The following is a 22243-nucleotide window of genomic DNA, read 5'->3' as shown; positions in this document are numbered from 1 at the left end:
CATTTTTTTTCGTTCCTCTCACCGCCCTCTCTGTCGTGGCTTCCACCGCATTCCAGCATCCTCCCGTTGTCCCGATTCCACCCCAGAAAAGTCTGACAAACTGGTGATTACTCATCCCGCTTCTTAGGAATCGTCATGAAGAACCCTTATTAATCATGCCGCAATATATATGATGTTCTCTTCAATTCTCCTACGATCTATGGAAGTAACTGCTATATCCGATTTCTAATCCTGCAGGAGTTACCGCGATGACAAGTCATGCATTCTGCAGTCAATCAACCCACCTATGCTGCCTGATCGACTGCAGTAGACTACTGTACTCCGTACTCCGCAGCCTTGTATCGTGTACCATCCCTCCAGCAACACACCTCCAGTTGGCGGTCACGGTCAGCCTCAGTAACCAGAATAGGAAGTAACATCTTAGCCCCGTACAAAACTACTCGACCGATAATGCATCTGCCTTCTGTCTAGACGCACCACGCAATCACGATTGTTTCAGCATGGCGGTCCAACAAAGTAGTCTCGCATCTGGATATTTTTTAAGGGGAAATGCTGTATTGTCGCTGCCTTATGTACAGCTCATATGAGCAGTAGCTTAATACTAGGCACTTGCTGACTGGCTACCAAGGCGTTGGATAAGCGAGTACTCGTAGCCAGGCTTGGTTAGTCGTGGAGCCTGGACATCATTCCTTTTTTGGGCAAGCTATGCGAGCCCGGAGGCGGAGCAAACATACGATCTTGTTATGTCGTTTGTAACAATTTGTTATATTTTAACGGCCTGATATTAATTATGGGGCCTGAAATTCTAGAAAAATATTCATCTTAAGGCGCACAGGCTCACAGCTATTATTCACCCCACACCGCAAGAATGGCTGAATATGGATAGGTCTGTTGGATGATTTTTCTAGAATTTCAGGCCCCATAATTAATATCAGGCCGTTAATATGCAGCACAGCATGTTGACCGCCAAGTTAAAACAAGCTATGTGTCTTCAACAGTGCCAACGCCTGCAAGTTGCCGAAGCCAACTGGCCCTGAATTGACCAATCGAGAGCCTGACTAGGTAGGTACTTGTACGGAGTACTCCATACCTGTACTCAGAGTATGGTGAACTTGTTACCTCAGGCAGAATGCGATGCGAGGGCGAAGTGTGCCTGTCCCTTGCACTGAACAAGGCACCAACCAGTGTTTCATTCAATTTTTTTCTTCTGCCTGGGGCAATTACACCGGTCGACGGCATGACTCCTCCATCAACCCCGATATTAACCGTGCCGGATCGAATCGTCCGTCTTGCCACAGCATCTGCACAACAGCGTACGGAGTTTGTTTACTCTTACCCGTAGTCCTCGGATCCGGACCCATTCTTCCCGCGCTCGCGGGCATCGACTAGATTGGGTTAGGCTGGACTTTCAGGCTTCCAGGCTCAGCCCTATGAGACCTTCCTCTTCGGCCGAGAGTGATGGTTTTTTTTTCGCAAAGCGGTGTACGGAGTACTCTGTACTCCGTACACAAACAAGCGCTTGCACCAGATAGCGCCCGTCGCATGAAGAAAAGAAACTGATTGAAACTGATTGTTGAATTGATTTTACCACTCTTTCGGAGGATTTTCACAAGCAAGCTGTGCCGACCGTGCCTGCTGATATCTGTCTGACTCATCACCTACCTAACTCTTAACTTTAAGCTCTCTCAAGAGTCATCAGGTTCAGCTTCAGCCCTATGGATTAATCTCCGTGCAGGTTCCGCTCATTCGGAATCGTCAGAGCTCCTAGGTAAGTCGTACCGACTACCGAGTACGTGACTGTAAACTTTGTCTGTGGCAGTCATCTCGCACGCGCGCATATCTTCCGAGGTCCGATTAAGTAATATTCTCCTGAGTCACTCTGCTCAGTAAAGTCAGAAGACAACTGATAAAGCAACGGTTATTATTGAGCCGGAGATAGTATCGGAGACACCGGTTATATATACGAGACGAGATGATCCTCACTCATCATCTGTCGTCTTTATATTTATAATATATATTGGACTCGGGCCAGAGATCATAGTCATATGCATAGGCATTATATGAAGAATATTATCACCAATCGAAAAAAAAAAACCTTTCAATCACTTGACTCATGAAGGCTCTCATCCCGGCCTTACCGTTTGGAAGTGACGTAATGACGCTCCTCCGGCCAGAAAAATTTTTTTTTCTTTTCTCTTCTCTTCCGCTGGATTTTCGGGCCTCGGAGTTTTTTAAGGTTACCTACTCCGTAGGTACGGAGTAGATAGACAACGGCAGGAAGAAGGCCAAGAAAAGTCAAGAAAAAAGTCGTCACATGGAAGTATAGAGTACTCCGTACTGGCAGTGCCGTTCCGTGGATCCGTCACGGCCGACGGGAAGCCGAGCATAAAACGAGGCATAATTATTCATCAGTCATCCATGTGATCATGTAACCTTGTACAATTTTTTTTCCGTCGACCTGGTAGCAGGTACATAAATTATCAACGACTATCTAACGCGTAAGAGCATGTCAGTATCAGTACCAGATGAACGATGATTATGAAGCAAAGTGGAAGTAGGTATTGATGCCAGCAGTACTTACTCAAAAAGACAGAGTACAGTACCTGGATGACGTCATGGACATGCTCATAAATTCACGGACCAGAAACAAAAAACAGCTTCCTTTTCTCGTCGAGAAAAAATCGGACAGATGGAGAAAGGGAGAAAGAAGATAGATCGGAACCTTTTATCCCTCTCTCCTGCCCTTCTGGATCTCTGTTGAAGGGCAGACATGGTATGATATATCACTGAGACCGGATCATCTGCACGTGATATGATAGATACAAGGCCATCAGAAGTCCTGGTCCTTTTGGAAAATGTAGTACCTGCAAGGCAGAAGCCTTAATCGCAATATTATATAATCTCCCCATTGGAGGATGCCTCGAGGAGGTCGACTTGAGTCGAGTCTGGAGATACCTACCGATTTTACATGCAGAGCAGCCAGCAGAGATCGACGATCAGTGAGTGGTGTGGTGGCCTGAGGATTCTGTTCAGTTTGTTATCGTTATCGTTATCAAAAGGGCAACCTTCCAGGATGGCATTCTGTCATTGGTGGAGATGCGCTGATCACTGATCGACATGTTAGGCTGTCAGCAACCTCAGCTCCAGTAGCTAGCCACCTACCTGGATAGGTATCCTGTGATAAGCACTGTTGATGGCGTACTCCATACACTGTGCGGAGTAGACAGACTTTTAATTTATCTTCTATCTAGTTCTTTTCTTCTCAGTGATCCCTGCGGAGTTTGTCAGTTACATTGTTGGTGCCAGTCTATCTATATATAAAAGTGTCATTCTTTTTCAGATACGAAAGCAACTGTCCATCGTTGCACACATATGGATGGCGATAATGTCAAATCAAGCTTCGTCTGGTGCAAGCGAGTCCCTAAAATTCAAGCTAAATCCTATGCCATTATGGCATCTAATGTCGAATTCAAGGTCAAAGTTTAGGTGAGACGAGTTGACAGATCCCCTGATAAGACTATCTCCCCCACCCCCGCCTTCACCCCTCGTCTTCCCCGACATCCTTGATAGACCCATTTATCTAACTATCTATCTGTCTGCCTAGATACCGGAGACCTTGACTTTTATAGGTGGGATGTCTCCAAGCCTGGTCTCAGACCCCTGTTATCCAACTTATCTACATCGAATATGACTAGCTAGCGTGCAACCAGGCTTTGCCATTCTCTTTAGTACCTGTATTTATTGTGATATGAAAACCCCTGGGGTTGTACCGTAGGTCGCACCCTGGGAATTATGATAACGATCGACTCGTTCACCTCGCGAACTGCACCCTTCCAAGTCAGGAGTTTCGAAGACAGTACCTCCTAGGGTGTTAATTAAAGGGTGAGGAGAAGACACAACACCATGACCATTAAAAAGTCTGGTAAGATTGTCAATCAAGTAAATTAAATTAAATCCGTTATGTGCTACCCTATCTATCTAACTCGACAATATTCAGCTTTTTTTTTCTCCTGTGCAGATTCTATTCTTGCAATGTTTTTTTTATTTATTATATATATTCTGGCAAACAGCATAATCAGATAGAAACCAGTAGTCAGAAAGAAAAATAGAAACCAGGATAGGAAGCGCTATTCATGGATCGTTATACAATATTATAATAGTTCCCTTAGGAATTAATAGTGTTATTTCATTCTTCTCTACTCGAAAAAAATTTTTTTATTGACTATCGTATGTACTGTACAGTACATACTATATGGAGCAGTATTTAAACTGTCACCTGATCATATAAACTCGAATATCCCCGCCCTGGCGTCACTCTCACAAAGAAAAAAATATGTCAAAGCCATCAGCCCACGCAGGAGGAAAGGAAGTAACATAATTCGCTACCAATTACCAATTATTTGTGCCATGTCGTGTCGTTGGCTCGCGTTGTGTGATCGATGTGGAGATAAGCGGAGCCCTTCCAGTGGAGCGGCGAGCCTGTCAGAAGTCTCGATCCAGGTACCAAGCGCCAAAATGGCCCAGCACTTTACCACGGGCACTTCAACACAAGCAAAGCATTTTGTTTTTGACATCTCCGCGGAGATATATAAAAATTCCAAGGGTATCTATTTCTTTCTCGCTGGATACCTACATACTCCGTAGGCTATCAAGTCGGCTGAAATCGGGGATGGATCAGGAGAGCTCCGAGATGGCATGATTCATGGACACACAAAAAAAAGGGCAACCAGTGAGGTTGGGATTGGCAATGTAAACGCTGCCATTGGTCCGCCTGGCTGATATTGTTTGTTTCCTCTTTAGGAACTGGATGTCTTTAAAAGCGTGATACCTCTCGTCCCTCGTCTCGCTCATTGTTGGTACTGTACTGTACATAGGTCGCTCTCTTTGATCTCTCATCATTGCCACTCCTTCCTGAGAGGTTAAATTTGTTAAGTTTTTTAGTGTTAGTGGACATCTATCTCATTGAGAAACAGCCAGCATGGGTCTGACGCCGGAGCAAGTCAAGCTCATCAAGGCCACCGTACCGGTCCTACAGGACCATGGCAATGCCATCACCACAACTTTCTACCAGAATATGCTGGCAGAAAATCCAGAACTCAACGCCATCTTCAACACCGCCAACAAGGTGACCGGCCGTCAGCCTCGCGCCCTGGCGGCTGCCCTGTTTGCATATGCCACGCATATTGACGACCTGGGTGCGTTGGCGCCTGCCGTCGAGCTCATCTGTCACAAGCATGCGTCCCTGTACATCCGACCGGAGCACTACAAAATCGTCGGGACCTATCTGCTTGCCGCGATGAAGCAGGTCCTCGGTGATGCCCTCACCCCGGAGATCCACGACGCCTGGGCAGCGGCATATTGGCAGCTGGCCGATGTCCTCATCGCGAAGGAGGCCACCCTGTACGAGCAAAGTGACGGATGGACCGACTGGCGCGAGTTCAAGATCGCCAAGAAAGTCCGCGAATCGGACGAGATCGCTTCCTTCTACCTCAAACCGGTTGACGGCAAACCCTTGCCTTCGTTCCGGCCGGGGCAGTACATCTCAGTGCTAGTCGATGTGCCGGGCCTCGAATACCCGCAGCCGAGACAGTATTCGCTGAGCGACAAGCCCAGTCCAGAGTACTACCGGATCAGCGTGAAAAGGGAACTGGGACTCAACGGTCACCCCGGCTGCGTGTCGAACGTCCTCCACGACGTCAAACAGGAGGGCGACACGGTTAAAGTCTCCCACCCATTCGGCGATTTCTTCCTGACAGACGCGAAGAACGGCGAGATTGTCGAGTCGACCCGTCCCATCGTGCTCATCTCCGCCGGCGTCGGCCTCACGCCGTTGACATCGATCCTGAACACGGTGACGTCCAAGTCTTCCGCGTCGAAGCGGAAAATCCACTTCATCCACGGCGTGCGACGGGCGAGGGCTCGCGCGTTCAAAGACCACGTGCTGTCTCTCGCAAAGCAGTATCCGAATCTGCAAGTGACCTTCTTCAACAGCTCTCCGTCTGACGACGAGAAGCAAGGGGAAGACTTCCACCACGCAGGACGGATCGATCTGCGGAAACTCGACAGCGATGAGCATCTTTTCCTCGACGACCCTTCGACGGAATACTATGTCTGTGGTCCGGAGGGTTTTATGCAAGACATCGGGCGGTCGCTGAGAGATTTGAATGTGGATTCTGATCGGATTCACATGGAACTGTTTGGTACGGGTGGCGTTCCCACGTTGTGAGAACCTACTACCTATCAAACTACGGTTTTGCACTAGATCTATTGCTCTGCTGCAGCATATCAGAGACACTCCCCTCATGATATATGAATGTATGAATGTATGTATGTGTATAATTTCATTCAATTGCTAGCAATAATGATACAGGATCCAATCTTATACTGGAAAGTTGACTATTGCAACAATAACTGCAATCTACTGCCAAAACAGGCAAGACAGGTCTTTGGGACTCTTTATTCAAAATATTGGCATCAGTTTTATTCATACTCCAAAATCGCCACAATATCTATAAACATCATATGCATATATACGTACACGGAAATATTATTATTACATCCAGGGAATCTCCACATCCAAACTAGAAGCGACCCTCATGGCGGACACAACGCATCCTTCCAACAGCACCATTCCATCCCAGCACCATCCACCAGCGAGGTACACCCCACCGTCCCCATTGCGCCAGCGCGGGGTGGTACCCTTGTCATCACCGAAAATCTCATTAATGATTCGACGGCTCTCGGGACTGCGTAGGACCCGCGTGAACCGCGCCGACCTGAGAATGTGAGGACGCTTAATCGGCGTGATCGGGTTGGTCGTGACGATGACGGAGGAATGAGGCTGCTCGTGGATCGCCTCTGTGCTTTCCTTGTCGAAACGGAAGTGGATATTTTGTGCTGGCCCATAGTTAACAGGCAATGCAGGCACGCTCGAGGAGTCGATATGCGCGACGGTTTCGACCGTCGTCGTAGGAATCCTCGACAGGCTGTCCTTCAATGGTTCAAATACTGCTGCGACGATATCGGGTGATATTGCAAGGACAACCAAGTCAAAATTTTCTGACTTCTCATTGTCGTGCGCGTCAACATAAGTGAGACGCACTCCGTCAGGTCCTGGTACCACTCGTGTCAGGCAGACCCCAAAGTTGACCTCTATGCCTCTAGCCAGCTTCTCCTGAACACATTGCACCCCGGCGTCCACCGCATAATGGGGTTGCAGGTGGGTTCGCTTCTTATAATCCAACACATCGGAGGCGGGAAAATTCAACAACTCTTGATGGGAGCAGGTACAGACACTCGACATCAATGGCAGAAGATAGTTGGTGATATAGTACTGCGGCAGACATATTCTCCGCAAATAGTGACCAAAAGTTTCACAAGAAGAAAACGACGAAGCTTCGTAGGGGGCGACATAAGAAGCGCAGATGATGAACCAGACATAGAAGAACAATGCGTAAGCAGCTTCGAGCAGCCAAAAGATCAAGTCGATTTTCCCCGGTACGGGAGGGAGTCTGTGGAAGTTTGATGCGTGCACCATATGCGGTTGCGGGGATGGCAGCTTTCCCGATGAGGGAGACCCCCTTGAAGACAGCCGCGTGAAACTGAAAATGAACTGCTGACTGTGATATCGGACGCCGAGATAGTCGTACATCCGAATCAGATGGTGGTAGAATCCCCCAGCGAACGCGCGCATGGGGACATCCGCCACAGTAAATTTTCCTGGCTCTGATGTCGGAATGGACATCGACTCCGAGCTCAAGGAGAACTCATTCTTCTGTGGAGATATGTCAGTCATTAATAATTATCATTGCAATGGATGATAGCTACCTTCTCCAGAAGTTTCACCTGATATCGCTGTTGAGGATCATGATGAAGCAGATAGGCCGTGACCAACCCGGCCAGGCCCGTGCCCACAACGGCGACAGTCCTCCTCTTCTCCGCCTGTTGGCTCATGAGGTGTCTCCTTCCACCTGTCCAAAGTGTATATTATATAATATACTACAGGATCGATGATATACGGCAATTACTAGCCGATTGAAAGACCTGCATGGTGGATTCCCCAACGATTTAAGGAGCAGATGCTAGACCTGCACCTGCCAAGACTTTAGCCATCTCCTGCGACAAGCTTTGTGTGGGATTTGTTTCCTGCGTCACGGGAGGAATCTGAAGCCACATTGATGCTCCGCAGTGCCGTCGAATGGAAACCGACGCTAGAACGACCCTACAGGTTCATTTTCCTATTCTGCACCCTCGACGTTCCTGTTTGGGAATGACGAGCAATTACCTACCTTGGAAATGGATTACCTAATGACGGATTATTGTTATTGCGGGTGTACATAAGTGGACAACCACAACAAACTCAACAATACGAATGAGACGCGATTATTCGCGACAACGCCCATTGTTACTCCTGTGTAAATAATAGCTTGCGGGATCGGGTACGTCATAATCTGGGGAGCTGGATCAATTAACTCAGTCCAGTCCGATGCATATGTGGATATGGATATGCATTATCTGCTGACGACATCACACAATACTGGCTACATCTTTGTGATAATGTCCGTAAGCCATTTCCTGCACTCGTCATCCCTTCTGTTAGCTTCGACATTGAGATCATGAATTCTGGAGGAAAATTGACTGCATCATGGGCTACTTGTGGCGATGATTTCTGCTGATTAATGAATGCGGGACGATAACGCCGGCTGGAACTGCGGCTCAGCCCCGCCTTTCCAAGCGGAAGGCATCCGTTTTCGGGAAGGAACTACCCGCTACTGCCTGCTGACTGATGCTGATGCCCAAGCTTGCTTCCCGTCAGGGACCATCTCATCCGGTCGACTCGATGCTTTCTCTCCTCCTTCACGAATCAGTTGACTCCAATGGATGGACTCCTTTAGTCCGTGATTGGATTCCTCCAAATCGGGTCTCATACACGGCCCAGAACTATGACCATTGCTCGTCGATTCTTATCGCTTCATAGTCTAGGAGCGTGAAGACACACAGCACGCGACCCTCGAACAAGATTATACCTTCTTCTACCGAATTATCTCTGCGTCCGCAACCCTGAGACAATTATCCTGTCGATCACTGAGGGATAACGGAGCTCGCAGAACCGATTAATCGCAGCTGTCACATGCATATATTCTGAGCTGCTGCGACTACTGACATTGCTTTCAAGAGACTCGATTGGAGAACCCTCGAACCACTGCGCGATTAGACAGATCTTCTCGCTGCCTAAGTTTACGTCTTGCGATTACCCATGAGTGTTCCAACCTGCCGCATCTACCGAAATGAGCTCGCCGCTACCTCCAGACCCTTCCGATCCCAACGCATCCAACCAGAGTCTCGGTGATACCGCATCTACGCAATCCCATGAGAGCTCTCAGAGCTCGCGGGCAGATGCCCGGCGGATCTCGTTCATGGGGGAGGACGTTCGGAGGAAGTCGAGTGGAGGAGAGTCGGAAACACACGCTGCGCCCCAGCCAGAGAGTCTGACAGGCAAAAGTGGTGTTCAAACAGCGGTCCGGGAAGCAAAACCGGCGAAAAGACTATCTTCTCCACCACCCCCGAGGTAAGATTTTTGTACAGGTCCGTCTTCTTCATGCTGACCATCTACCAGTACATATCAACGTGGAGTCTCATTCGATACTTTTGACAATCGGGACGCTACCGATTTTTCTTTCACCCTGAACTACAAGCACAAGAACTACCAGGCGTCGCGGCGCAGTCGCACCTTCCTGTGCGGCACGGATCATAATGACTATTCGGAATTTGCTCTCGAGTGGCTGATCGACGAGCTCGTCGACGACGGTGATGAAGTGGTCTGTCTACGGGTGGTCGAGAAGGACTCGAAGATCGCGAGCGACGCGAGCGTCGAGGAGGGGAGATACCGGAAAGAAGCAGAGAAACTGCTTCAGCAAGTGGTTCGCAAGAACCGGAATGATGAAAAGGCAATCAGCCTTGTGTTGGAGCTGGCGGTCGGAAAGGTGCAGGAAATAATTCAACGAATGGTAGGATTATTCATGTTGAAGTCTGAAGTCATTGAAGTCATCGACCGACGCATTTGCTGACTTTGCAGATACAAATCTATGAGCCCGCCGTTCTGATAGTCGGCACGCGTGGCCGCAGTCTCAGTGGGATGCAAGGCCTCCTTCCGGGGTCCGTCTCGAAATACTGCCTGCAACACTCTCCTATTCCCGTCATCGTCGTGCGACCGTCGCCGAAGCGCGAGAAGAAGAAAAAGAAACGGCTTGCCGATCCGACCAGGCGCAGCTACAACAATATCCTGCAGTTGAGTGAGAAGCGGGGGAGTGGTCTATTTGATACTCGTGTCAGCACTGACAGCAACATCGACAAGCTGCCAGATGAAGAAGCGGCCGCTGTGGCTGAAGCAGTCGGACTTCCGCGACGTTTCCGACACAACAACAGCGATTCGAAGGTATCAACAGTTTCTAAAGAGGCGTCCAGTAAAGGCGAGGATGAGCCTGGGCACAAGCATGAGCATGAACATAAGCATGACGTATCCACTGCAGAACCACTTCAGTCGCCAGTATCGCCGGTCGATAGTGTGCTGAAAAGCCCCACGCTCGGTGGCCTGTTCAGCCCGGGTGAGAGTGAAAACGAGGACGACACAGGAGGGGATAAATCTGGAGGAGATAAGTCCGGAGATAAGGGCGAAACGTCTCTAACTACGACTGCTGCTGCAGCAGAACCAGAGTCATCGGTTCAAGAATCAGCATCCTCTGTTGTAACGGAGGACGCCTCTAAACCTGAGGATGGTATGGAGGGAAAGGGATAACCGCGCTGAACTTGGGGAATGAACGGAATAGAGTAACCTATAAAGCATACATACATACTTACCTACATACATACGACGTATACATAGAAGAAGACACTCCGTCCATGTCCACTCTTTAAGAATCATTGTATTCTCTTAGGGAGCAGGGCTCAGAATAGACTCATCAGCCAGAAGACACTTCATTCATCATTCAAGAATTGAATACTTAGTTATATATAACGGTGAAGTTGCGTAGTTGCGAGTTACTCGTTAGACACCAACCTTCCTTGCTCTTGAAGAATAGAGAAGTAATAGTGTCGATAATGAGAAGAATACTTTTAAAAAAAAAAGGAAAAAAGAAAGTCACCGAAGACGATCAAACGATTGAATTTTGACTAGCTTAGACTAGAACTCCTAGTATGACATGAGGAAGGAAAGAACGATGATTAGAAAAAAAATAAAGAAGATGAAAAAAACAGGCTGATTTTTATAGCCAGAAGAAACCATAATGGCCGATTAGCTTCCATCTCCTTCGTTTGTTTCGGATCAGATCACTACTACAACCTAGAACTCCTAGGCGCTGACGAGATTCAAGAAGAACGAATCGAATAGAATACATGACTCAGTTATATATAACGATATAAAGCTACGTAGCTGCGGGTAAACATAAAAAAAAGGACGAAGACATCAACCTTAACACTGGAGGAGAACTGGAGAAGTAGTACAATGTTGACAACGACAATGGGAAGAATAGGAAAAGAACCAGTTTTCATTATTGAGAAGAAGTAAATGAAGTGAAGAAAAGATAGGAAGACAGAAATTTCAGGAAAAGAAGATCGAATTCGAATCCGGATCGAATGTTGAATTCATATCGAAAATCGAAGATAGAAAGTTTCTAGAAGAACGGAGCATCGAATATTGACATAGAATTTTTTTTAAAAAAAAAAAGGTAGTAAAAAAAGTAAAGCAGAAAGCAAAAAAGGTAAAAAAAGTAGAATGTGAAGTAAGAAAGTACGAAAATAGAGATATATCAAGATAAATATATATATAAAGATATTTCTTTTCCCTAAAAGCAAGAAGAGTCATATTCATATCGATATGCTACCCATACCATACCCTACCAAGCATATCATGCCATACCATATCCTACCAAAGATAGCATATCAAAGCATACCATACCAAAAGTACCTAAAGGTGAAAAGTAAAGCAAAAAAAAATGGCATTGATTGGACTGCACCCTTAATTATGTAGACAGTAAACGGTAGACAACACTAGACGGTAGACAAACAACCCAGTACGAAAATGCAGGAAGTATTCAAGAAAAAAAAGCAACATGAAATGACAAACGAGAAAATAACAAACAGACAGACAAGCAACGAAACAAATCAAGCGAACAAACAAATCTGTGGCTAGCCTTCTGAAGGAGTCGTGTCCTTCCTTCCCTCCTCTCTCTCTCTCTCTCTCTCTCTCTTCTCTTCTCATCTCTCTTTGTCTTCTCTCACACCATACGCCTTACATCATATCATACCATACCAGGCATACCATATATATATAAGAAAAAGATAGGTAATGGATGATGGATCATCATGGTTCGAATCAAAGAAGATAGATAGAAGGATGGATGAGATGGAATAAATAAAATAATGGACCCTACATACATACATACAGACTCTCCGGGTCAACAAACAACGAAACAAGGAAAAGAAACAACAAAATGAAGCAACAGCGAGCAAAGCAAGCAAGCAAGTAACAAACAGCATGTAGCTAGGTAGCTAGAAAACGTTTCAAAAGATTCATCTCCGTCTTCTTCAGTTTCATCTTCAGTTCTCCTCAGCTTCAGTTCACCACCACTACCTCCTCCTTCTCGTCGTCGTCATCATTACATCACATGAATCGAATTGGAAGTAAAAAGAAAGAGGAAAAGTGAAAAGAGAGAGAAAGGTAGGAAGTAAGTAAAGTAAGTAAGGAGTAAGGAAGTAAGGAAGTAGTATTCTACACATGTGCCTGCCTGCAGTCTGCAGTCTGCAGTTTTGTATCCTGACTGACTGCCTGCATGCTTGCCTGCCTGCCTGCCTGACTGCAGGCACTCTCATTTTACCCCCTTTCTTTTTCTTTCTCCCTCCTCGAAAAGCAAAGAAGAAATTCAAGGAAAAGAAAAAAAAAGAAAAAGCAAAAAGGAGACTAACTAGTCCGGTATTGATTAAAAAGTCGAGTTTGTTGATTGATTGCTGCTTGATGGATTGAACGAAACCTTGGATTTAAAAAAAAAACACCCCGCCGATGAATAATAAATTAAGATGAAGAAGAAAGAAGATCAATCAGTCATGATCATGATGAATGATGAGATGCATGCATGCCAGAAAGAAAGAAGAAACTNTATAATAGAAGAAAAAGCAAGCAAAGCAAGCAACAAGCAACAAGCAACAAACCCAAACTTTTGTCTTTCCGGAAAGAAAAAAAAAGATGCATGCGAGAAAGAGACTAAGTTGATGGGTTATAATCGTCTTTTCCTTTAATTGCTTAATTTCTTTATCTACTCATATCCATGCTCATGCTCGTGCTCGTACTCGTGCTCATGCTCATGCGGCTCCTTCATCGTCTTTCGATGGAGTCTTGGATTGCCGGCGTTCAATCGCAGGTCGAGATTTCGTCAAAGGGGGAGAGGAGGGGTTGGATGGAGGGGATGTGGCCATGTTGTCCCGGTCTTCCAAACTAGCCAGTGCACTGGTGACAGAATTAGCTTAATGAAGAAGACAGACCTTGGAAGGAAAGGTGCCTCACCTAAATGCATTGACAGAAGATGCAGCCTCTTTGTCCTCCTTCCTATCCTTTCCAGCAGGCGGAGTGCCCGTCCGGCTGCTGGCTCCGCTGTCATCACCGCCGCGCACCAAGTTGCCGCCAGGGCCTAGGTTCTTGCGACCGCTGCTGCTGCGAGAGCCAAACATGCTGGACGGTCCAAACGACACGGGCTGGTTCGAGCTTCGCGCCGTCTTGAGCCGCCGTAGGTCGTCACTTCCGACCTTGCTGGACGCGTAGTCTGGAGGAGGCGCCTGATTCCGGAAATCCCCAGAGAAATTGCGGGCATCTCCACGACCCATAGGCGGCCGACTACTACGGTTGGCCTGCTGGCGGAGACGCTCCATTTCAGCCTCGTGTTGCTGACGGGCAGCCTACAAAAGTCGTCAGTCAGTCAGGACGAAAATGCCTGTTATATTACCACCTGCGTACCTCTTCTCGGATCTCGTTAAGTGTCTTAGGACCTTTGTCGCCGTCCTTGGACACCCAGTTCGCTGCTCGCAAGTCAACCACATCCTACAACATGTTAGTACTATGATCTAGTCACCTCGATTACCCGGGCCGAACATACCATAAGCATAAACTTCAACCTGCTTGGCAAGCCCGCTGTCTCAATCATCATGTTGATGCGGACAAAGTAGGCATCCATCATCGCGTGACCCTTCTCCGACGCATCCAAGCTGCCACCAATCGTGCGCAGCAGGCTCGTCAGACTCTCCACCTCGGCTTCTTCAGGAACGCCCTCGTAGTCGACCAGCTTCTTCACACACTCGTGCATGATACGCTCCGTCAACATGCCCAGCTTGTACAGCTCACCAATGAACTTGACCAGACCAAGACCACGACGCTTGGCAGCTGCAGCGGCGTAGTACTCATCCGACATCATGGCCGCCTCTTCAGACCCGCCCTCGGGCTTGGGAGGCAGGTTCACCTTCCAGCCGCGCTCGAACTCCTCTTGGCAGCGGTTGAGGAGGTACTTGCGGAACAGGCTGCCACCCGCAACCACGTTACCGTTCTTGTCCCGAATGTTCTCGTCCTTGATCTCCGGGCTCATGCTCTCAAGCATACGCTTGCAGAACTTGGCGTACATGGGCGCCCAGTGCGCTTCGTCCGTCGCCTTCTCGAACGTGAGCTGGATAACCTGCCGCAAAGTCCGACCGTCCGTCTCGTCCTTGGATTGAGAAACGATGCCGAGGATTTGGTCCGAGATACGGTCAAAGTTCTCCGGCGTCATCTTGTTCAGGGCGGCCTTGACCTTCCGCTGCACGAGATCAGGGGTCAGGTGGCCATCCGGAGCAGGACCGGCGGCAGGTGCTTGACCGACACTGCGTGGTTTCCATCCAGTGGCGGAGATGGTGAGTGGCTTAAGATCCTTGCCGGCAGTGAGAGGCATCGTCTTGTTGGTTTCCTCTTCCTTCTTCGCAGCCTGCTTATCACGCTTGCTGCCCTGGCGGGTACCAGCCCGGCTGCCGGAAGGACGGGGAGACTGGGGCGCATTAGAATGCAAGGCAGCTGATGAGCTGGTCCGGCTGATCGAAGGGGTTCCCATGCCGCCAGGACGGCCAAACGTGCCGAACGGGTTGGCGCCCATGGACCCGGGACGGCCAGCAACGGACATGGAGAAACGTTCCTGGGAAGTGGTGCCAGGAGGCATGCTCTGGCGGTTGGGTTCCCGGCCAAAGGTTCCCATCTGGAAATTCTGCGGAATGCCCGGCCGGGAAGCGCTCCGTCCACCCATCATGGGCGTACGGGCGGATTGCGGGCGCGCGGAATCGCCGCTCTCGCCAACGGTCTCGCGCACACGGGCATCCCAATCCAGTGAGGGCTTCTCCTTGAAGACGTTCTGGAACTGGAGCAAGAACTCCTTGTTATAATGGAATTTCCGGTCGGCCGGGGCGTTGGCGTTAAGGGCTGGGTTGGGAGAGACGATGGAAGGCGGGTACTTGACCTTGGACAGGTCGTCAAGGAATCGGGCAGTCTGGAGGGATTTCATAGCGGCGCTAGGCTGAGGAGGCTCAACGGGCTTGCTAGTCTCCAGCTTGAGAGCAGCAGGCTTCTGCTTCGTCGCGCCAGCCGCCTTCGAGGGAGGACCCATGTCGGAAACAGGCGTCGCCGCACCGCTGTCAGCAGGGCTCTCAGTAGCGGAGGGCCCGAAACCACCTTTACGGAGAGATGCAAAGAGCTCTAAGTTCTCTCTCCTGGTAGCTTCGTCCTCTCCAGCCTCGAGTTTCTTCAGACGGGCCTCTTCAGCCAGCTCGGCTTCCCGTTCTGCCTGTTTCATATTCCGCTCCCAGGCCTCACGCTCTTCTCTCTCCTTGCGTTCCCGTTCCTCTCTCTCTGCCTGCTTCTTCCGTTGGTATTCCGCCTCAGCAGCCGCCTCCCTGGCCTCTATCTCAGCCAATTCGCGTTCAATGGCTTCATAGTCAATCTCATCCTCATCTGCGGCTGCCGGTGCAGACTTCTTCTCCTCGGCCTCTTTCTCGGCCTCTTTCTCAGCTTCTTTTTCAGCCTCTTTCTCGACCGAGTCAGCAGGCTTCTCCTCTGCGGCAGTCTCTCCAGTAGCCTGATCGGTTTCCTTCGTTGGCTCCTCGTCCTTCTTCTCCTCCTCATTCTTAGTCCCATCAGCCTCGTTCTCAGCCTTGGCTGGCTCTTCCTTGGCTGGCTCTTCCTTGGCCGGCTCTTCCGTGGCGGCGTCCGCAGGCTCCTTCGACTCCGCTGCTTCATCCTTGTCCTTGAGTGACAGTTCTTCAACCGCCTTTCGCGCTTCTTCCTCCTTCCGAGCCTCTTCTTCCTTCCGAGCCTCTTCCGCCTTCCGAGCCTCTTCTTCCTTCCGCGCTTCTTCCGCCTTCCGAGCCTCTTCCGCCTTCCGAGCCTCTTCCTCCTTCCGACGTTGCTCCGCCTCGTCCTGCTCAATCTTCATGCGAACCGCATCCTTGAGCTCCTTCTTCTTCTCCTCATCCGTCTTGGTCGACTTGCTCTCCATGCGAGCATGGTCCGCACCACTGCCCGTGCGAGGGGGTGGGGTCGGCGCCGAGCCCTTGACAGGGGAGGGAGTTCCGCGCGCTGGCGAGGCGGGCTGCTTCTCGAAGGTCTTCACGACACCGCTGCCGGGGTCTTTGATCACGAGAGGACTCTTCTTGTTGGGAGGGATGACGAAATGATTCTTCGGTGGAGCTGGGCTGCCCGACATGCTGGCACTGTGAGCATGTCCAGGGGCCGGGGCGCCCGCCGGAGCGGGTCCATGGCCGAGGCTCGAGCCGGGTCGATCGTTGGAGACTTGGGATGGCGTTCTCGACAGGGGAGTGGCCTGTGCAGGAGGTTGCACAGCGGCCGCTGGATACTGGTACGGAGCCTGCGGGTTATACGGCATGCCAGGACGGGGTTGCGGCGAAGGTGGAGTCATGTACATGTTCTGCTGCATGCCATAGGCCGGGTTGTAGTAACCGTAGTTGGGATCATAGGCGCCATGGGGGTAGCCCTGATTTTTCATCAACATTAGATACTGTTCAAACTGACCACTTTCGGGTGACAGGTTGGGGGGTGGAAGGTTGACAGCAGAATAGGGGTGATGAGGGGTTGTCGAAGAGCTGGAACGGGTTCCTCGCAGTCTCTTCGAAACAGGGTTCCGACGGGGTTTAGTAGAAGGAAAATGGTGCCTCACTGTTTGAGGAGTCATGTGTTGATTGTAACCGTAATGCTGGGCGGGCATCTGGGGGTGCGCCGCCATCGGGACCTGATTCATCTGAGGAGTCGCGGGATGCGCATTCGCCATGGCCGGGCTGCGGGAAGCCTGGTGCGGGGAGTTGGGGAACGGGGGACCCATAGGTCGTCCTTGGTTGTGGCTGTGGAATTGGGGTCCCATATTCGGTCCTCCACGGGGTTGATTCGGGGTACCTCGGAAGTTGGGCCCTGGGGAGTAGGGCATCTGTCCTTGATATCCTGACTGAGAGTATCCGCGACCTCTGCCGCCCTGATGGGGGTAACCACCGCGACCAGGACCACCTGGTCCAGATGGCATGTGGCCGCTCACATCACTGTGTGCCGACTGGGAGGATTCGCGTCGCAGGTGACTGGGTTGCGGTCCGGGGCCGAGAGGCGCCTGATTCTGTCTCATCTGTCGCTGAAAATTGGTTAGACCATTAGCTGTCTAGACACTCACCTTATCGGAGCCATCACGACGGAAAAGAAAAGACAAGGGGCGGGGGAACAGTAGAACAAAATCAACGCGAAATGCCACCACTTACATCTCCTCCTGCCTCTCCAAAGCTTCCAAAACTCGGACCATTCCCTTGCGACTGATATGTCGACGGCGGCCGGCCGCCACTAGATGCAGGCTGCGGAATCGGGGACGGGGAAGTCTGGGGAGAGGTGATGCGAGGGTTGACGGGCTGCGAGACACCCAGCGACTGACTGGCCAGAGAGGGCGAACTCATAGCGGGAGAACCTTGCTGGTTCATCGATCCAAACTGGATGCTGTTGGGGCGACTGGATGTCGGACCACCATTGGGCATGTAGCCACTCGTGCCCGCCGAAGTGATGGTGACGGATGGTTTTCTGGTATGATCGCCTTGGGAGGCGGCAGGAGCGCCATTGACAATGGTCACTCCAGAAGACTGACTGTTCTGCATGGGAGGTCTGCCGTTCACTGGAGATATAGAGGGCGACTTTCCATGGTGAGCTCCTGAGTCGGACTCGGTGGACTTCTTGGTGGCGCTGGCGTACGACCGTGCGGCGGTGTTGGCCGACGGGGCGGAGGAGGGGGTGTTGGAAGCGGCCGGAGTGGTGTTGCTCTGTCCCTGAGGCTGAAGACCCGGCTGCTTGTGAGAGATCGAGGTCATTAGACAGGATTGTGCTGTGATGAACCGCGTAGAGACTGGTGGATGATGGGGGGTGATGTCAGGTCGCGAAACACGAGATCCGGATCCAGCTTTAAGGCCGTCGCACCAGCTGGAAATTCAGGCGAAAACAGACGTCTCGCGTCGACGGGGCAGTCTCTTTTCCGATGAGCAAAAATCGGATCGAAAGGACCACCAGGGACGAGAGAAACGACGTCGAGGTACTGCGAGACCCTCGTTTGTGGAAGAAAAAGGACGGGGAAAAAATTGTGGAATCTCAGACACCTCACCAAAGGAGTGGCTGTGAAATCCTCACCCACACACAGGCGGCAGGTGATGAAGAGATCACTCGCGCGATGATACAGGGGACACGGTGCTGTATCCGCGATCGTCCTCTTCTGTGCTAAGAAGAGGATCCGCTGGGAAATGGATGATTTGCGGAAGAGGGGTGATAAAACGGTGATGGTGGTGGTGAAGAAGAGCGAGAGAAATTTTGGGGCGAGCGACGGGTGCCGCAGCCCGCTTCAGGTTGCTTAGTTCGGGTCGAGGCGGCGAGTCACTCTCTACCTAACCACAGCACCAGTGACTCCCACGACAATGAATTAATTCTTATTTATTTCTGTGATTCTATCCAGCTGGCAGAGAACTGCCTCTTTGGAAATGTTTTTGTTCGCTTAATCCCTACAATGCCCCGATCGGGCGATGCACCATCTCGACTCTACCAACACCAGTAGAATGGAAGATTACACCCCTCTATCTCGTTACTGGTCGCTTGCCTTACAAATATCCATGCCTACAGGGAGGCAAGATGACTGCAACAGATCCGTATCGGGATATATCTGCCTTGCCACCGAGGAGTCATAGCCCCATATAAAAGTGACGCAATTCGACTCAGAGCGTTTGACCACAGAACCCAAGCTGTATAAATAGAAATGCCTATATATCTCAGCATGGCGGGTATAGAATGCTCGAAGTTTCCACTTTATTTAATATTGTTGTAGTAGACTTGCAGCACTACATCAGTCTGTGCACTGTGGACTGTGGACCTGATAGACCAGACCGGCAGACCCATTTAACGTATAGCGGACCCTGGTTAAGCGATGAATATGTGGAGTAAAACAGTAAAAGCAAACACACACAAATCCAGGTAAATATAGGGCGAAAAGAGAAGTTGAAATCTCGCCTACTCCGTCCATACAAAGAACGACACAGCCACAAGACTCCAGCATTTCGATCGCCTTGCCAAAGTATGCGATCCTTGTTGGATATAATAGAGAGTCGGTCAATAATAATAATATGGAAGAGTAAACACAGCTTAACATGCCCGATCGGCACCGTTTTCCGTAGGTACCTAACGGAGGCTGGCCACCTAGATTACCTACCTGGTAAGGTAGCTTAGCTACTCCATGGTACGCTACTCGGTACAGCATGATTACATGACCTGTTCAGTCTTGTCCACCAATCATGGCAGAATCACGAGTGTAGGTAGTGCAACTCGCCACAAACGGTGTGATTCTTATGGCTAAGTAAGCAATAGATCATGTGCTTTGGCTCTAGGGAAAGAGAAAAGTCTACCTAACATTCCCGTCTGTGATGGGTGGTACAGAACCAAGGCAGAAGGATAAAAAGACAAACAAATAAATAAAATGCTGTACCAGAGGAGGGGGAAAATAAAATAAGGCTACGGACTTATCTCGGGCTTCTTATCGATGCGCCGCGCCGATCGATCGGTCTCTGCTTGGCTAGGAGCCAAGGCCCAAGCCATCGGTTGATAGCCCAAGAATGCTGGATATACTCAGTATTCCCTGGCATGTGACATGTAGCTACGTCATTTGAAAGTTACGCGATTATACGACGTGTTTTGAGTCCATTTTTCGTCTTGATATTTTGCTCTCTCCGGCAAAGGAATCGTACAAATAACACGACCTCATCAGGGTAGTTAACTGGAAAGAAATGAAACTCGAAAATGGCCAAAATATATCCCCTCTATCGATTAACCCCCGAAGCCCGGGCGATCTCCTCGACTGCCCGCGCAGCAAACTCCGGCCCGGACGAACTGGAGGTCGTCCGTTTCGCACTCCCACCGCCAAACCAGCCGCTGGTCCACCCTTCGCTGGATCGCTTGGGAGGGTTTATGGCCGATGAGCCGCTCAGATCCTCATCCTGAATATGGTCAAACGAGTTGTCGCTCATATTCTTCCGTAGACCCCCAAAGGAGCCGTACGCGAGGTCCCCCGGGTCCCGGCCATCCTCCGCCCGCAGCTTGCGTTCCTCTTTCGCCAGGGCCGAGAGGAGCACTTCCAGTCGCTCCCGCTGGGAGGAGTAGAACTTGGCTTTCTCGTCCCGGGACAGAGAAGCCACCTGCTCCGGTCGCAGGATGCCGCTGGCAGAGAGCTCCTCGGCTTGTGCATCACGGCTCTTTCCCGTAGAGGTGACCGAGGTCACAGCAGAGGAGAGGACGGAGTACCAGTCCGTTGCCGAGGACGGGAGATTGTTGCTGGTGGTTGTGGGCAGGTTAAAGCGCGAAAGGAGTGCCTGCGCATAAGTGGCCGGTCCGGCAGCAGCGGGCGCGGCCGCAGTCGCCGGTCGCTGAGGCGGCAGGCCCAAGATCTTCTCTCTGATCCAATCGACGGCCTGGTAGAAGTATTGAAGACCGAGGGCCTTGGCACGCTCATGGGTGCGACCGATCAATTCTTCGATCTCGCGCTCATGCTGCTCGAAGAACGGTTCCACGTGTTCCTGATAGAGGATCCGTGCACCCTGGGTCTGAGGCAGAACCAGGTAGGAGAGGAAGAAGAAGCGGATCCAGCTGTAGAAAGGAAACCTGTGCAATTGACAAGTCAGATGTATTGAAAGAAAGAAATCAAGTCTTTCAGTTTCTCCAAGACAATGGCTCTTTCATACCATCCGATGATGAACACCGTCCACGACTCCGCCAGCAGAATGCCCGACAGGACGACCCAATACATCAGCCATGGAGTGAGCTGCCTAGGATCAGCAGAGCGGATGGCTTTGTACGACGCGAAGGCCGGGAACAGGATGGTGACGACGGAACTGCAGTACGCCCACACGGTCTGGTCAGCATCGCCCTGACAAGCTCGACGTGAAAGGAGATGCTGCTCTTGATTGAGTCTGACGACCACGTGCGGGGTCTCGCTATGACTCGGCCAGGTCTCCCTCCACGGTAGGAGGGCACTTACGATAACAGGTCCGCGAAGAAACCGAACATGGTGCAATAAATTGAAGAACAGAAAGACGAGTCCGAAGGCGTCGAGGAGGTCTGCCAGGGAAAGGCGAGGCAGGAGGTGTAGATTGCGGAGTGATAAGGTATCGCCGACGATAATATTAAATAGGATACATCGGGTGTCCGGTGGGGACCGCACAGCTCAGCTTCACACAACCAATCTCAGTTGGCCAGCTGCACAATGAGATTGGGCCTCAATGACGGCCTTTTCGTCAGATTTTAAGCGACCGAAAAGCGGACACGTCGAGGCGATGAATAAATCACCTACATTGAACGGTCCAAGTGTCTTGTTGCCTCGAGCCGCAGGAACATGGCCGTGTTCGGCTGCATGGCCGTTGCTGCCATTACGTCACATGCGACATGTCACGAGGTTGTTGACTAGTTGTCCTGCAGATAATTAATCAACCCCACGGACACGGTGAAAAGAACTATTATCATTAATAATTTAATACAGTAACCGGTCTATTCTTTTGCAGTCAGTATGTACTCCTACGGCTGGCTTCAGAAGAGATTCCAATCCTCACTACCCTGGACTACTAGGCCAAAATTTATGCCTGCCGCATAGGAATAGCATAGGTGAGGTGCCCATAGCGG

The 22243-nt window shown here is 50.3% G+C and overlaps 5 protein-coding genes across 5 annotated transcripts; 2 read left to right on the top strand and 3 right to left on the bottom strand.

Moving 5' to 3' along the window:
* Positions 1-4978: 4978 nt before the first annotated feature.
* On the top strand, positions 4979-6226 carry VTN77DRAFT_3594 (uncharacterized protein; the record flags this gene model as incomplete). Its single annotated transcript, XM_069419559.1, has 1 exon — positions 4979-6226. The coding sequence occupies one exon, from the start codon at positions 4979-4981 to the stop codon at positions 6224-6226; it is 1248 nt and encodes a 415-aa protein (XP_069278385.1).
* A 327-nt stretch (positions 6227-6553) lies between these two features.
* VTN77DRAFT_3593 (uncharacterized protein) lies at positions 6554-7953 on the bottom strand (the record flags this gene model as incomplete). Its single annotated transcript, XM_069419558.1, has 2 exons — positions 6554-7774; positions 7828-7953. The coding sequence occupies 2 exons, from the start codon at positions 7951-7953 to the stop codon at positions 6554-6556; spliced, it is 1347 nt and encodes a 448-aa protein (XP_069278384.1).
* A 1334-nt stretch (positions 7954-9287) lies between these two features.
* Positions 9288-10795, top strand: VTN77DRAFT_3592 (uncharacterized protein; the record flags this gene model as incomplete). The annotated part of the gene is made up of 3 exons (XM_069419557.1): positions 9288-9568; positions 9617-10007; positions 10076-10795. 3 exons carry the CDS (start codon positions 9288-9290, stop codon positions 10793-10795), a joined length of 1392 nt encoding a protein of 463 aa, XP_069278383.1.
* Positions 10796-13353: 2558 nt separating this feature from the next.
* On the bottom strand, positions 13354-18408 carry VTN77DRAFT_3591 (uncharacterized protein; the record flags this gene model as incomplete). Its single annotated transcript, XM_069419556.1, has 6 exons — positions 13354-13498; positions 13556-13944; positions 14003-14086; positions 14142-17048; positions 17232-17690; positions 17815-18408. The coding sequence occupies 6 exons, from the start codon at positions 18406-18408 to the stop codon at positions 13354-13356; spliced, it is 4578 nt and encodes a 1525-aa protein (XP_069278382.1).
* Positions 18409-20391: 1983 nt separating this feature from the next.
* VTN77DRAFT_3590 (uncharacterized protein) lies at positions 20392-21634 on the bottom strand (the record flags this gene model as incomplete). Its single annotated transcript, XM_069419555.1, has 3 exons — positions 20392-21229; positions 21310-21459; positions 21606-21634. 3 exons carry the CDS (start codon positions 21632-21634, stop codon positions 20392-20394), a joined length of 1017 nt encoding a protein of 338 aa, XP_069278381.1.
* Between the last annotated feature and the right edge of the window lie 609 nt (positions 21635-22243).

Source organism: Rasamsonia byssochlamydoides (genome assembly GCF_041956645.1).
Source record: "Rasamsonia byssochlamydoides strain NRRL 3658 unplaced genomic scaffold VTN77scaffold_25, whole genome shotgun sequence".
In the NCBI taxonomy this organism is placed as follows: Eukaryota; Fungi; Ascomycota; class Eurotiomycetes; order Eurotiales; family Trichocomaceae; genus Rasamsonia; species Rasamsonia byssochlamydoides.
This window is presented reverse-complemented; position numbering and strand designations above follow the sequence as displayed.